The sequence below is a fragment of the Solanum dulcamara genome, chromosome 5 (assembly GCF_947179165.1).
Source record: "Solanum dulcamara chromosome 5, daSolDulc1.2, whole genome shotgun sequence".
Classification (NCBI taxonomy): Eukaryota; Viridiplantae; Streptophyta; class Magnoliopsida; order Solanales; family Solanaceae; genus Solanum; species Solanum dulcamara.
In genome coordinates this window covers 1,795,466-1,813,055 of record NC_077241.1, presented here as the reverse complement: position 1 = coordinate 1,813,055, position 17,590 = coordinate 1,795,466, and the positions used below count along the sequence as shown (strand labels likewise).

Sequence of the window (17,590 nt, the reverse complement as noted above, 5' to 3'; positions counted from 1 at the left end):
CTGCAGTGGCGCGACGCGCCACTATAGCGCCAGCAAGATTTTTTGCCCAATTTTCAGATTTTTGAAGAGGGGCAACTTGGACTTTTTCCAAATTATATATACACCATTCTTGGACGTTTTTGGACCATTTTTCAGTCCCCTCTCTCTCTCTAAAAAGCCCTAGATATTTTCCCTCTCTCCTTCTTCTTCTTCTCCAAATCCTTCTCCAACAAAGAGTGCCTTCAAGAGTTCCAAGAGCTTCAAGATTTGAGTTCTCCATTGAAGACCCAACACAAGGTTTTCTTCAAAGTCTTCAAACAAGGTATGTAAGGCTAACCAAAAATATGGATTTAGTTCTTCCATATGCCCATATATGTGTTGAATAGGAGTTGTGAAAGAGTTGAACCTTCTAAGAAGGTTTTCTTGAAAGTTTTTCCTAAAATATGGAATGTTTTAGATATAAATGGTTGATTGATGATTTTAATGACTTGAGTTACTAAATAGTTATTTTTCATATTATTACCTACAAATGTATCTTTGTATATAGATTTATAGGTATTGACGATATTCTTGAGTTGAGTTTTATGGGTCCATGTTTCATTCACATGAACTCAAGATGAGATTTCTTGTCATAAATGCCTTGAGGTTGAGATGGATAGTTGTGTGTATACATATGTATTGATTGGAATGAAAAGAATGAATTGATTAGTTAAGAATGTCCCTTTGCTTCTATAAAATGAACATAGGACAAAAATAAGGATTTTTGGGAGTAGATGTTTGATGATTGATGTGATGATGATACTTGACAAAGATATGATGATGATGTGATCATGATGTTATGTGATGAAGTGGATTGGAGTCTAATGTGATTTGGTGGTGTGTGATGTGCATAATTTGAGTTGATTGGAGTCTTAGGAATATTTTGAAAATAAATGATCTTTTGAGGAGCCTTAAATAAATTATTTATGAACCTTTTTGCATAAACTATTTATACACTACTTTGAGTCTAAAGAACTATTAGTTTCATCTCTGATTTAGAAAAGAGTTTAAGTATGAGTTGAGTATGAGGGGCCTTTAAATGAGTTGAGTATCTTTACATTAAAGTATTTATTTTGAGTTTCAGTTGAGGAGTTGAAATTATATTTTAATGTGCATAATATTTTCTCCATTCATTGAGTTGAGATTGTATAATTTTTTTTAAAGAGAAGAGTTTGATGATTTGAGATGAGTCGATTTAAAAGAAGGTCCAACGAGACTAGTCATTATGAGTTAATTGAGTTGAAATGAGAACAGAGTTGATGAGGTGGCAATGTTCCACATGAAACTAGCCGTGAGGGCTTGTTTGAGATGATTGGAGGAGTTTTATGAGCATGGAGTCATGGGAGGAGTATCGAGCACCGAATTGGGCAAGAGTATAGTCCATACTCGAACCCAATACCTGTGTTGCCAAACGTAGGGGGGATTGAACCGTTAAAATCGGATGCTTCCCCGAGAGCTTTTGTCCTGACATTATAGGACCTGGTTGGATTGGATCCATGAGTGTTCGTCGTTCATGCCCTGGCAAGGTATGAACGGGCGTGGCAACGACGTCGTTTCATTGTACCTTCACTGGCTCATAAGTGTTGGTTGTCGGTTAAGAGAAACTCCCATTTAGGTCTTGATAGTGCTCTGAGTCAGTTGAGTTGAGTGAGTTGCTATATGCTTATGAGTTAGTCCTGTCTAAACAATTTCTTGTTAGACTTAGGACACTTGAGTGAGTTGTTATATATATTTATTGAGTTGAGTCCTTTGAGTTGAATTGTAAAACGTTGCATAATTTAATTTGCATATTTATTGAGTTGAGTCCTTTGAGCTGATGGTTGAGTTGAATGTCTAGTAGATTGTATACGGTCGGATTGGAGTAGATGGATTGTGATTGGATTGAATAGAATAGTGTGTGACTAGACTGGATTTGATTATTGAGTTGATTGTTGAGTTGAGTGTATATAATCAGATTGTACATGATTGAAAGGGAGCGAATTGTAAATGATTTGATTGTACTGTATTGTGTATGATTGGATTGGACCGTATGGTATATGATTGGTCTTTGTCAAAAAATAATAATAATAATAATAATGTATTACTACTTTAGACTTATGATACCTTGTTGAGTCTCCCTTATCTTTCTGATTTGAGATATGTGGACCGATGTTATTCTTCCTTGAGGTATGTTCCATTCTGCCATATTACATACCAGTACATTCCACGTATTGACGTCCATTTGGACCTGCATCGTTTCATGATGCAGAGACAGGTTTAAGAGATCGTCAATAGGAGCATCATTGGGGATCTATTCGCCCTCAGCGTATTGGTGAGTCCTCCCCTACATTCGGAGGACACCGTCTGTGTATTCTTGCATAGAGTTAGCCCTTTTCATTTTGATTTGAGGTAGCCATGAACATGTTATTGGCACCAATTAGATAGTAGTGATAGAGGCTTCATAGACTAGATAGTGATGAGTCGATTGAGTATTTTTATCCTTGAGTTATTCTTGTCAAACTATTTTTAAATGACAAATGTTTTAGTTGATTTGTCGGCCCATGGCCTTTATTCTTTGAGTTGGATGGGTGATTTGAGTTGCCCGCTAATTTATTCTTTATTTTTAAACTTTCCGCTGAATGAATGAATGAACGGATGTGTGATCAGACTATGTGGTTCGCTTGGGAGCCAGAAATGGTTTCTGAGTGCCGGTTACGTCTAGGGTATCCTCCCGGGGCGTGACAGTTACAATGTAAAACAAGCCTATATAATGGTTTCGATCCAAAAAGTTGAATAAATGCCAAAAGTATTCACATTTAAAAGCTAGATGCTCGGGGTATCCAACTAATGTTTAACAACGCTTTGATTTTACATGGACCCAATGGCTTAAGGCTCCAAAAGGATGCAATGAAATGGAATTCTTTCGTTATCTTCTTATATTTTTCTTCGAAATTGAACATGCCAAATGATTCTAATCTAACTCATAATCAACAACAACATATCCAGTATAATTCCACAAGTAGAGTCTGAGGAGGGTAAGATGTATCCAGACCTTACCCCTACCTTTGTAGGTAGATAGGCTGTTTCCGGTAGACCCTCGGCTCAATCTAACTCATAATCAAAGATATTAAAACTTCTCAACTTACAAACACCTGAAATGATGTCTAATCTTTCAAAGGCTTAAAGAGCTACTTGTAAAACACCAGAACTATTGATCCACTAGTTTCTGATACAACTAATGAATTAGAAAAGAGCAGAACGATATAAGTTGAATTATTCCTACCTGTAATACTGTAAAGTACGTGCCCTTGAACGTCAAAGATGCAACAATAAAGTTATCTCCGTGTTACCTATTGTTTATTCTAGTTGTAGTAGAGATCAAGGCCCATTCCATCAGAATTTTGTAGTCCTTGAGGGTAATATGATCTTTGTAAACATTCTACCTCTTCTGGATACGAAATAGTTGCACATATATATTAAGAACCATCCAATTAGCGAGATAATTGGTTTTGTAGGCCACTTACAATTTTTTTTTTAGTTTTATGTGTCCATTTTTCCAAGAGATCTGGAAAGGTTATTTTTTTCTATTTATTTATAAGTAACCAAGAGATCTTATAATTCCTCCCTTTAGTAGCCATACTTTTCTCAATTGTGTTCATATTATTGTTGAAAAAATAAACTTGTTCACATGTTAGTATTTATTATAGGTCTTGGTTTTTGAAATACATGTAGATTATTTAATGAACAAATACATCTTCCAAGTGGTAGAGTTTTTGATATTGTGAAAATGTAACATGCAAATTATTCAAATATATTCTTGTTATACATTGTTCCAATTACTAAAATGAGAAGGAAAATAAAACTAGAAACCAATTGTAGGCTGTAGCACAACTGCAATTGGACTTCTTACAGAGTACTTCTTACTACTCCATTTCAAGAATCCTTGAATAATACCACTGTTTGTGCTGTTATCTCTTCTCGTAAACATCACTCGGTATTTCAACTTCTGGTTCAACTTGGAGAATTTCAGTAGAGAGGGCTTAACAGTCACAGAAACTCCGGGTGGTAAAGCTATTTCCACACTGTAAGATGATTTAGCTTCCCCGACGTTAGTCACTGTTCTAGTATACGTCTGAGAAATCTCTCCGAGTGTGATGGAGAATGAAGAATAATTTAGTTTTGCTTTAGGAATGTGTTTCACTTCCCTACAATCCACTTTCCGTTGAACGAGGTTTCCCACCTGTCGATTTGTGTAATTCAAACCGCAAAGGTAAGGCAGGTAGTCCTTAAATTGGGTGTCATAGATTAGTCCTGGATCATTAGCTTTCGATGGATTGACATGTCCTGCACCAATGGCGAAGATGTTAGCTGGAAGGAGCCTCTCATCTAAGATGGGATCATTGGCGAGGTTCACTGTGTTAGCGGTTGTGATGATTGCTGATTTGATAGCTACAGGGGACCAAGTAGGGTGTGTACTTTTCAGCAATGCTGCTACTCCGCTGAGGTGAGGACAAGACGTGGAGGTGCCCGATATAATATTGAACGTAGATTTGTTTTTTTTTTGTCAACGGAGGTAGGCCAAGCAGCAAGAATGTTTTGACCGGGACCAATAATGTCAGTTTCAAGATTCCAGGACTAGCTAAGCTTGGTCCACAAGAAGAAAATGCAGCAACCACCGGAGCATCTTTGTCTCCGATTATTGTTCCTTGAAATGCAATTCTTGCAATTGGTTTTGATGTTGAGTTAATGTAGTCAAGAATTTCCATTCCGTCTTTGTAGGTAATATACAGAGCCGGAAGGACGTGAGGATCAGCAAACTTAGTGAAACCATCATCAGCTGTACTGAAGATAATCATACCAACACCTCCGGCATCCTTTACAGCTTGTCCTTTTTCAATCCTGGAATAACCACCACCTGCAATACACACAACAATTTTACCTTTAATTTCAGGGTCACTCAGAGTACCTTGTCCGCAATAAGGGCTGTCGAAGTCAGTTGCATTCCATGAAGGATCATACAAAGGGGAAAATGTTGGATTGTAACCCTTTGGATGAAATGCTGATTCACCCTCGAGTACTTTTTGGTTTCCGAGCTTGACAGTGGCCTTGAGTTTCCTGTCAACAGTGCTTGCACCTACTGTCAGAATCTGTTGGGGGAGGAAGCACCACAACTAAAGTTTGATATGACAATTAATATGAAAATAAATTAGACACGAGAATTTTACGTGGAAACCCCTCAAACAGATAGAGGGGAAAAACCACGGGTAGAAGGATCTCACTATTTAAAGTGTGGAGTACACTGCTCTCAAATACTAGGAGAAAACAACAATTAACACTACTCTCTTGTAAAAGGAACAACTACTAAAGAGGACACTCAAGACTACAATATTTATCTTGGTGTATAACTCTCTTTGTATTCTTACTCTCTCTTTCTAGGATGATCTAAATGAGGTCAAGATGTCTTCTATTTATAGGAAACTAGAAACACGTAAAATTCGCGTATTGCACCTCCCTTTTTGACTACGCGTTCAAAACGCGTTTTGTTCCCTTTTTGACTACGCGTTCAAAACGCGTTTTGACTATCTTGCATTCTCCCACTTGAAGAATTAATTGAGAATCAATTAAGTCTTCACACCATCTTTTCTACCCAATTACTGCAATGTTAAGTTTCTGCTAGGCCAATAGAAGATCGACACCATATAAACTTATTACCGTTGATCGGTTTTGTAAACATATCTGCTAGGTTGTCATTAGTGTGAATTTTCTGAATATCCACACTGCCTTCTTCCACCTTCTCACGAACAAAGTGATACTGAACTCGTATGTGCTTTGTCCTTGAATGAAATGCCGGATTGTTTGCAAGATGTAAAGCGCTCTGACTGTCACAAAACAGAGCAACCTTCTCTTGTTTGTGCTTGAGCTCCTCCAGTAACATCTGCATCCATATTGCCTCTTTGCTAGCTTGTGTAGCTGCTACATATTCTGCTTCCGTCGTAGATGTAGCCATGATAGATTGCAGTTTTGAAACCCAGCTTACAACTCCTCGAGCAAGAGTAAACACATAACCTATGGTGGACTTGCTTTTATTAAGATCACCTATATAATCTGAATCAACATAACCTTTAACAGTAAAGTCTGATCCTCTATAACACATTGCAACAACTGAGGTACCCTTGATGTATCTCAAGATCCTCTTAACAGTATTCCAATGCTCTCTACCAGGATTAGCCATGTATTGACTAACCACTCCCACTGCTTGTGCAATGTCAGGTCTTGTACATACCATGACGACTATTAAACTTCCCTCTGCTGATGCATACAGTACTCGAGACATCTCCATCCTCTCTGCTTCATTGCTAGGACTTATACTTGAGGATAACTTGAAATTAATAGGAAGTGGGGTAGAAATTGACTTACAATCTTGCATCTTGAAGCGTCTCAAGATTTTATTCAAGTAGTTCTTTTGAGAAAGCCAAATCTTCCTATTATTTCTGTCTCAGTGAATTTGCATCCCTAGAATCTTATTTGCTAGTCCCAAGTACTTCATTTCAAACTCTCTAGCCAACTGTGCTTTTAAATTTGTAAGACGGTCTTTGTTGGGGCCTACTACCAACATGTCATCAACATACAACAGCAAAATAACAAAATCTTCATCACCAAATCTCTTGTAATAAACACAAGGATCTAAACTATGTCTGTTGTATCCAAGGCTTATAATGAAGGAATCAAATATCTTATACCAATATCTCACCGCCTGTTTGAGACCATATAGAGATTTGTTCAACCTGCAAACCAAGTTCTCTTTTCCCTGTTCTTCAAAACCTTCTGGTTGGAGCATGTAAATTTCTTCTTCAAGTTCTCCATGAAGAAATGCAGTTTTGACATTTAACTGCTCCAAGTACAAGTCAAATGTAGCACACATCGCCAGGACCACTCGAATTGTTGTGAGTCGAACTACCGGAGAAAATATCTCATTGAAGTCTATACCTTCTTTCTGAGCAAATCCTTTCACCACCAATCTTGCACGATACTTCTCCACTTGATCATTACCATTGCGTTTGATCTTGTAGACCCATTTGTTTCCAATGGCCTTCCTTCCTTGTGGTAATTGAACAAGATCCCATATTTTATTTTTATGAAGAGCTTCAATTTCTTCTTACATTGCTTCCACCCACAGAGATGATTCTTTGACTTTCATAGCCTCGTGAAAAGTTGAAGGCTCTCCATCTTCTGTTAATAGAAAGTATGCAATAATTCTCTCCATAGAATAATCTGAGTGTCAAGCTGGTTCTTTTCTCTCCCTAGTTGACCATCGAACTTGTGGAGTTTCGATTTCAGCTTGCTCTTGTTCTTCGTGCTCTGGTACTGCTTCAGAAGAAACTGGAACTTCTTTTATTTCTTCAACTTCAACTGTAGTATTCTCTGATTTTTCTATTGAAGTGCTTCCTTATTTTGCTTGTATCTTTTTTTCAACAAATACAACATCCCTGCTGATTACCACCTTGCGGGCTGTGGGATCCCACAAGCGATACCCCTTGACTCCATCAGCATACCCTAAGAAAATGCATTTCCTGGATTTTGGATCCAACTTCGATTTTTCTTGGGTGTTGTACATAACATAAGTAGGACTTCCGAATATATGTAAGCGAGAATAATCAGCTGGTTTTCCTGTCCACATCTCCATTGGCATTTTTAGATCAATTGCGGTTGATGGTGATCGATTGATCACATAATAGGCGGTTTTAACTGCTTCTGCCCAGAATGGTTTTTCCAACCTTGTAGTTACCAACATAGCTCTTGTTCGTTCCAACAAGGTTCTGTTCATCCGCTCTGCTACTCTATTTTATTGTGGAGTATATGCCATCGTGAACTACCATTTAATACCTTCTTATTTACAGAAGTTATCAAATTCATCACTAGTGTATTCTCCTCCATTATCTGTCCTTAAACACTTGATGTTTTTCTCAGATTCAAGTTCCACCCGCTCTTTGAATTCTTTGAAAACTGGAAAAATATCTGTCTTTTTCTTGATTAGATACACCCAACTTCTCCTAGAGTAATTGTCGATAAATGACACAAAATATTTTGCTCCTCCTAAGGACTTCACCGGTGCTTGCCAGACATCAGAGTAGACCAGATCTAATATTTCCTTGCTTTTAGCAAAAGAACTGCTAAACTTCGGTCTATTTTGCTTACTGATAACACAATGCTCACAAAAGGGTAGTGAAACCTTTTTTAGCCCTGGAAGAAGCTTTTGCTCAACAAGAATCTTCAAACCTCGTTCCGACATATGGCCAAGTTTACGATGCCACATCATTGTTGATTCTTCAAATGAACTTGCTGACGCGGTTGATGCTTCTCCTTCTTGGTGTGTTTCACTTTTAAGCACATATAGATTTGCAGTAAGTTTTTCTGCTTTCATAACTACAAGTGTTCCTTTGGATATTTTCATGACTCCACCTTAGGTCTTATATGAACATCCATTATCATCTAGTTGTTCTAAAGACAATAGATTCTTCTTCAAGTCTTTTATATATCGTACCTCCTAGATGGTACGTATCGTGCCATCATACATATTTATTTTGATGGACCCAATACCAATAACATCCAAAGCATGATCATTTCACAGACCCTACTGAGATAGGATTATATTGATGGAACCATTCTCTCCGGGAAGTCATGTGCTATGTTGCTCCTGTGTCCATGATCCAGACATCAGCGAAATATTTTCTGCCTTCATTATTTGATATTGTCTCACTACATAAAATATCGCCATCATCCGAGGTACATGCAATATTCCCTTAAGCATTTGATGGCTCAGGTTGTTCACTCTTCTTTTTGAATCGACAATCTTTCTTGAAGTGCCCTTTCTTGCCACAGTTGTAGCACTTGATATTTTTCTTACTTCTTGATTGAGATCTGCCATGATTGTGACTCCCACTGGGTACACGTTCCGTTGGTCTTCCTTTCACCATCATCAAAACTTCAGCTTGCTGCGAACTTGCTTGTCTGTCTTTCTTATTTTTGCATCGATTTTCTTCTTCTAAGACAACGGCTGCAATTTCATCGAAAACTAGATTGTCTGTATTGTTCGTCAGGTTGATGATGAGTTGATCATACGAGTCAGGTAGACTTTGAAGTAGAAGCTTCACACATTCAGTCCCCTCTATTTTGCAACTCATTGTTGTAAGTTGCGAAAATAGAGTATTCAAAGTATTGATGTGTTCAGTAACCGATATGGACTCTGCCATTCGAAGAGTATACAATCTTCTTTTTAAGAAGATTTTATTATGCAAAGACTTGGCCTCATACAACCTCGTAAGAGTATTCCATATTTCCTTCGCCGTCCATTTTTCAGCCACACTAGGCAACACTTGATCAGCTAGTGCCAAGTATAGATCAGCAACTGCATTGCTGTCTATGTTGTTCTACTTGCTGTCATCAGCAAATTCTGCGGGTCTGCCTTCAATTGCAGCTAAGCAATTGTCTTTTCTCAATATCGCTTTTATTTTCATTTTCCATAATGAGAAATTAGTCACATTGAATTTCTCAACGTCAAACTTTATTGCACTCGACATTATTATTTGCTTCACACCCTTTTAGATCATTTCTGAATATTTTTGCGAACAATCGTGACAAACTGTACCGTCATCGAAATTTACTATTCACATGAATAGTACTATTCACCGAATTTACTATTCACAAAAATTTACCATTCACAAATAGTACCTTCGCATAAAACAGACAGAATAACTGATGGCTCTGATACCACTTTTGGGGGGAGGAAGCACCACAACTAAAGTTTGATATGACAATTAAAATAAAAATAAATTGGACACGAGAATTTTACGTGGAAACCCCTCAAACAGATAGAGGGAAAAAACCACGGGTAGAAGGATCTCACTATTTAAAGTATGGAGTACACTGCTTTCAAATACAAGGAGAAAACAACAATTAACACTTCTCTCTTGTAAACGGAACAACTACTAAAGAGGACACTCAAGACTACAATATTTATTTTGGTGTATAACTCTCTTTGTATTCTTACTCTCTCTTTCTGGGATGATCTAAATGAGGGCAAGAGGTCCTCTATTTACAGGAAACTAGAAACACGTAAAATTCGCGTATTGCACCTCCCTTTTTGACTATGCGTTCAAAATGCATTTTGTTCCACTTTTGGGGGGAGGAAGCACCACAACTAAAGTTTGATATGACAATTAAAATAAAAATAAATTGGACACGAGAATTTTACGTGGAAACCCCTCAAACAGATAGAGGGAAAAAACCACGGGTAGAAGGATCTCACTATTTAAAGTATGGAGTACACTGCTTTCAAATACAAGGAGAAAACAACAATTAACACTTCTCTCTTGTAAACGGAACAACTACTAAAGAGGACACTCAAGACTACAATATTTATTTTGGTGTATAACTCTCTTTGTATTCTTACTCTCTCTTTCTGGGATGATCTAAATGAGGGCAAGAGGTCCTCTATTTACAGGAAACTAGAAACACGTAAAATTCGCGTATTGCACCTCCCTTTTTGACTATGCGTTCAAAATGCATTTTGTTCCCTTTTTGACTACGCGTTCAAAACACGTTTTGACTATCTTGCAGAATCCACGGAGCTTCATTTGCTAAGGTGCTTTCGTATGGACCATTATTACCGACAGAGCAACTTACAAGAATACCTCTTTTTGTTGCACTGTATGCCCCGAGTGCAATGGGGTCTTCTTAGAATGGCTTGGTACTACTACCAAGGGAAAGGGACAGGATATCTACTCCATTATAAATAGCTGCATCCATGGCAGCTAGAATGTCACTGTCGTAGCAACCAAATGAATCACAGACCTTATAAATGGCAATGTGAGCAAGAGGGGCAATCCCAACTGCGGTACCATTAGCATTCCCTTACACATTAGCACCTTTCACAAAACCGCCAGCAGCTGTTCTGGAGGTTTGTGTGCCATGTCCATTATCATCTATCGGTGAATCACTGTTCATTATGAAAGTCCTCGCTCCAATGAGCTTGTTGTTACACTTAGTAGTGAAGTTCGATTCACACTTGCCCTTCCATTTAGCAGGCGGAGGAGGCATTCCTTCGTCTCTAAATGAAGGATGGTCAGGGGAAATCCCGGTGTCCAAGACTCCAATGATCACACCTTTTCCATAGTTGGCATCCATCCACAAGCCAATATTCTGTTGCAATCCAAGAAAACTCGGAGTATGTGTAGTGTACAAAAACAATATCCTCTGAGGCCACGCAAATCTAAAGCCCGGTTTCTTCTCCATTTCCTTCACTTGCTTCGATGACAATCTAGCAGCAAAGCCTATGATCACATTGTGATATGAATATATCAACCGCGGCTTTTCATCTGAGCTAGCGGTTGCTATGGTATTTGGAAAGAAAGATTTGTTCCAGCTCTCCAAATCCATTCTTGAAGATTGAGTGGAATTTGGCTTTTTGGAGATTCGACTTGAACTATGTACGTCTCCAAATCGCTTTGCATACTAGGCCATGAAAAACAACCAAGTATAGAAAAAATCACAAAAAATATTTTCATGCTTTTGGGAGAAGGGAAATTTGAACTAATGATGTACAATTAGGAAAGTGGAGTTTGATGTTTTTGCACCATGTGTGCTACTAGTATATGTAGTACTACTCTGGCTCTGTAATTTAATTTGATTGAAAATCTTGTTTTATCAATAGGACCCTTCTTGTTAATTATTTTAATTAAATGCTTTCCTAGAAAAGATTAGTATTAATAACAGCATGGCACAGCTTGATTCTTATAATCTTTTTCTTAATTAAGAACAAATTTCCACTTGCAAAGCTGTAAGTTAAACTACATATTGAGCTATTGGCACTTAACAATTTGATGAATGATGATTGCTTATATTGAGAACTTAAAAAATAATTATTGGTAATTTGCTTTGACAAATCTTCTCTAGAAGTTATGTAACACCTTTTTTTCTTGTCAAAACTATCCTTAGAGGATCGATTTCGACTTTCATGACCATTGTCTTGTTGTCTTTATCGATCAACACCCTTTGGGAAATGTAAGTTAGTGTGCAGTTTAACATTTAAGACACTTGAACTTCCAATAGAATTTTTTCAAGGAAGGTCTGTGCCATGAGTAGTTAGGGAGTGAGGGGGGGGGGGGGGTTCGCTAGCTTGTTGCCTAATTGTTGAATCAAAGAAATGAGTTGGAAAAGAGTGCAACGAAAGCAAATAAGTGATAAATTTAAAAGTGTTTTGTAGGGTAAAGAATGAACAATGGAGAGGAAATTGGAGATTTTGTTTTGGAAAAGATATTTGAAAATTAGAAAAGAATTAATAAGGATAAAATATTAAAAATTCCAATATGGTCAACATCTTATTGCTTAATTTATACCCACCTTTAACTAGAATATTATTATGTAGCTACTAGGATGTGTTAATAATGATGGATAGAAATCAACTTGGGTTGTGATGAGATGATTAAAATCTCTCTATCATTAATTAGAATTTTCGAGTTAAGACTTTGGGAATCAAAAAAATCATGTTGGAAGCGTCACCAGAGGTTGCTTCAGAGCAGAGCAACTGAAGCCCCGCTTAGTCCTAACATTTTTTTTCATAATATTTTCAATTTTTCAAAAGGGATATTTAGATGGAAAAACTACATAATTAGACATACTTTACTACCATATATATTATTAATACCTATACTTTCAAAATATTATATATCTTACCACTAATTAAGGGTTTCCTACCATGTATTGAATACGATACATTTAGATACATGTATTTTTGCTACCAGATACACTAAAATAGAGAGAGGCGAGCAAGATGAGGAGGGATGCGAATCACACAGATACATGTATTTGTATGTATCTGGTGTGATTAGCATGTATCTGAGACACTGGATACATAGGAGAGTAGCGAGCGAGAATTTTTATGTAATCCAAATACATGAAAATCTACTTGGATACAATGTATCAGAACAAATTACACCTAATTTTGACCCAGTGTATCTGGATGCACCAAATCTGGTAAGATACATAATATAATAACCTAGAGTGTGTCTAAGTAATTAACTTCTAAACTAGTGGGATTTACGTAAGTTCCCCTATTTAGATAGTGGTCTTTAAGGTCTATAATTTATAAAAAAATCATTTACTAAACAATTATCCCATTTTGAGACAATTGGTGAAAACGTTTGAAGAACAAGTAAATGTCAACTAAAAGGTATGAACTTAGTTTATTCAGAACTCAATATACATATTAGAAAACTATATTATAAAAGTAATTTATAACTCATCAACTCTAGAAGCTAGAGATAAGTTCTAAATTAAAATAAATATAATTTTTATTTAAACAATAAAGCCTCTTCTTAAGGTTTGGCTTTAGGCCACAGGATTTGTTAAGCCATCCTTAAGTGTCACCCTTAGAAATGGACCCTGCAATGCACTAAGCCGATATCAAGTGTAGAAAAATTCGGTTGAAAGTGTCGCCCTCAGAAAATGGGTCCTGCAATGTGGGGTATGATCATAACTTCATTTATTCGTTGAACCTTGAAAAAACTAACATCAAGTGTTGAAACTGATTTAATAAATAAATGGCGACTTATTTAGATAAAAGACTTAAAACTGATTATAAGTCATTGGTATGTTTTTTTTTTTAAAAAAAGTATATGCTATTGCCCTATTGATTTAAGGCCTCCACCCGATTCCATATTTTTTCAAGCTCATCTTTAATGATAGACTTTGAAATGCGTGAATAGTTACAACATAATCTTTTTGTTAAACTAAATAATCTCCAACATCCTATCTGTCTATTTTGGTCTTCACTTGTTTGCTTCCGTTCCACTTTTTTCCAACTCATTTCCTCGATTCAACAATTGCTCACTCACTACAATATTCAAAAAATAAAACTTTGTCAAATTTGGCAAGTTGGCACATTGCATTGCAAAGAAGTGTATCCCGGCGCCATTCTCTCTTCTAATAGACTTTTACATTAACATCACATGTCTTTGTTTTGACTGTGAAAAATTAAAGAGAATTGCTTTGAGATCTACTCATAAGATCACCTCTTCATCACTACTAATTGACAAGAAAATAAAATACTTTCAACTCACTTTTTAATTTGTCCAAACCAACTTAACTAACAATTAAAAACAGACGAATCGTATTTTTAGTGCCAAAATGCGATAGCAGGACGATGACCATGAAAGTCGAAATTGATTAGCTAAGGATAGTTTTGACAAAAAAAATGTTAATAACTTCTAGAAAAGGTTTGTCAAAGCAAATTATCAAATATTTTTAGGTTCTCATTAATGAGAACATTCATCATTCATCAAAATGTCAAATGACAATATCCCAAATGTAGTTAAATTTACAGCTTTGCAAGTAGAAAATTGGCTCTTAATTAAGAAGATGATTATGAGAATCAAGCTTGGCCATGTGGTCATTAAGACAAATCTTTTCTTGGAAAGAGTTTAATTAGAGTAATTAATTCACATCACCATCCCTTCCTTTTCCCCTTCTTTTTTAATTGTTACTTCAACTTTAGTTCTTTGATTCTCGTTTTTTTATCACATAGTAGTTACTAATACTTTAATTAACAAGAGTGGTAATGATTAAACAATTCAAAAAACACCCATTGGGAGTTTACCAAGATTAGCAATCAAATAAAATTGCCGAACACCTTCCATTAGCTAGTCTTTAATTTTTGCCTTTAGAAATCAAACTTATGTCTAATGGAACATAAGTTCTTTAAGGACACAGGACATAAATAGTGAGATATTATAATGTGAAAATATAAACTTATACATTGCAAAAAAAGTATTTGCCCCAAGGGTAAATATTAAAGACTAGTATAAAAATGGAGAGTTATATCAACTCTAAATCACAAAGTTGAGGGGTATCACCGGCCCTTTTCCCTGCTTTAATTAACAAGAGGGCTGCTCTTGATTAAACAATCAAATATTTGCAAGGCCAGAGCACACTATATATACTGGTTGTACACTAATGCAAAAATATCAAAATCACCTTTTACTAAGTGTACATCACTAGTTCAAAATTCCTTTTTCCCAATAAATTGGCAGCTAGCCATGAGAATCATGAAAATATTTTTTGTTATTTTTGCTATACTTGGTTGTTTTCCATGGCCAAGTATGCAGAGCAATTTGGAGACGTACATAGTTCAAGTCGAATCTCCAGAAAGTCAAATTTCCACTCAATCTTCAAGAATGGATTTGGAGAGCTGGTACAAATCTTTCTTGCCAAATACCATAGCAACCGCTGGCTCAAATGAAAAGCCGCGGTTGATATATTCATATCACAATGTGATCATAGGCTTTGCTGCAAGATTGTCAGCGAAGCAAGTGAAGGAAATGGAGAAGACACCGGGCTTTGTATCTGCGTGGCCTCAAAGGATGTTGTCTTTGCACACTACGCATACTCCGAGTTTTCTTGGATTGCAACAGAACATTGGCTTGTGGAGGGATGCCAACTATGGAAAAGGTGTGATCATTGGAGTCTTGGACACCGGGATTACCCCTGACCATCCTTCTTTTAGCGACAAAGGGATGCCTCCTCCGCCTGAAAAATGGAAGGGCAAGTGTGAATCAAACTTCACTACGAAGTGTAACAACAAGCTCATTGGGGCGAGGACTTTCCCAATAGGCAGTGATTCACCGATAGATGATAATGGACATGGTACACACACCGCCAGCACATCTGCTGGTGGTTTTGTGAAAGGTGCCAATGTGTATGGGAACGCTAAAGGCACTGCGGTTGGGATTGCCCCTCTTGCTCACCTCGCCATTTATAAGGTCTGTCAGCCGTTTGGTTGCGCTGACAGTGACGTTCTAGCTGCCATGGATGCAGCTATTGATGATGGAGTAGATATCCTATCTATTTCCCTTGGTGGAGGTAGCAGGTCATTCTATGAAGATCCCATTGCACTTGGGGCGTACAGTGCAGCAAAAAAAGGTATTCTTGTAAGTTGCTCTGCCGCTAATAATGGTCCATATGATAGCACCTTATCAAACGATGCTCCGTGGATTCTGACAGTAGGTGCAAGCACTCTTGACAGGAAACTCAAGGCCACCATTACCCTCGGAAACCAAAAAGTATTCGAGGGCGAATCAGCATTTCATCCAAAGGATCACAATTCAGCATTTTCCCCTTTGTTTGATCCCTCACTGAATGCAACTGACTTCGACAGCCCTTATTGCGGAACAGGTACTCTGAATGACCCTGAAATTAAAGGCAAGATTGTTATGTGCATGGATGGTGGTGGTTATTCCAGGATTGAAAAAGGACAAGCTGTAAAGGATGCCGGAGGCCTTGGCATGATTATCTTTACCATTGCTGATTATGGTTTCACTAAATCTGCTGATGCTCACGTCCTTCCAGCTCTTTTTATTTCTTACAAAGACGGAATGGAAATTCTTGACTACATGAACTCAACATCAAAACCAATTGCAAGAATTGAATTTCAAGGAACAATAATCGGAGATAAAGATTCTCCGGTGGTTGCTGCATTCTCTTCTCGCGGACCAAGCTTAGCTAGTCCTGGAATCTTGAAACCTGATATTATTGGTCCCGGTGTTAACATTCTTGCTGCTTGGCCTTCCTCCGTAGACAACAAAACAAACACAAAGTCTACCTTCAATATTATATCGGGCACCTCCATGTCTTGTCCTCACCTCAGCGGAGTAGCAGCATTGCTGAAAAGCACACACCCGAATTGGTCCCCTGCAGCTATCAAATCAGCAATCATGACAACCGCTAACACAGTGAATCTCGCCAACGATCCCATCTTAGATGAGAGGCTCCTTCCAGCTAACATCTTCGCCATTGGTGCAGGACATGTCAATCCATCGAAAGCTAATGATCCAGGACTAATCTACGACACCCAATTTAAGGACTACCTGCCTTACCTTTGCGGTTTGAATTACACAAATCGACAGGTGGGAAACCTCGTTCAACGCAAAGTGGATTGTAGGGAAGTGAAACACATTCCTGAAGCACAACTAAATTATCCGTCATTCTCCATCACACTCGGAGAAATTTCTCAGACATATACAAGAACAGTGACTAACGTCGGGGAAGCTAAATCATCTTATGGTGTGGAAATAGCTTCCCCACCCGGAGTCTCTGTGATTGTCAAGCCCTCTACTCTGAAATTCTCCAAGTTGAACCAGAAGTTGAAATACCAAGTGACGTTTACGAGAAGAGACAACAGCACAAACAGTCGCATTATTCAAGGATTCGTGAAATGGAGTAGTAAGAAGTACTCTGTAAGAAGTCCAATTGCAGTTGTGCTACAGCCTACAATTGGTTTCTAATTGTATTTTTCTTCTCAGTTTGGTAATTGAAATAATGTATAACAAGCCTATGTTAATTTGCATGTTACATTTTCACTTGTACGCGCTTCATAAAATTAAAAATGTTTCTACCTGAATGAGCAAAAATAGTTATAATTCCAAAATATTTCTTGGAAGTTCTCTCAAGGCATAATACATAGTTTTACCCTCTGAGCTTGTAGTCAAATTTCTTTGACATATCCCTCCTTCAAGGAAACGTTGCACAAAGTATATCAAAT

The 17,590-nt window shown here is 37.4% G+C and overlaps 1 protein-coding gene and 1 pseudogene across 1 annotated transcript; one reads left to right on the top strand and one right to left on the bottom strand.

Moving 5' to 3' along the window:
- Window positions 1-3,859: 3,859 nt before the first annotated feature.
- Window positions 3,860-11,561, bottom strand: LOC129889706 (subtilisin-like protease; annotated as a pseudogene).
- Window positions 11,562-14,781: 3,220 nt separating this feature from the next.
- LOC129888701 (subtilisin-like protease) lies at window positions 14,782-17,384 on the top strand. The gene has a single exon (XM_055963676.1). It carries the CDS (start codon window positions 15,090-15,092, stop codon window positions 17,331-17,333), a length of 2,244 nt encoding a protein of 747 aa, XP_055819651.1. The 5' UTR covers window positions 14,782-15,089; the 3' UTR covers window positions 17,334-17,384.
- The last annotated feature ends 206 nt before the right edge of the window (window positions 17,385-17,590 follow it).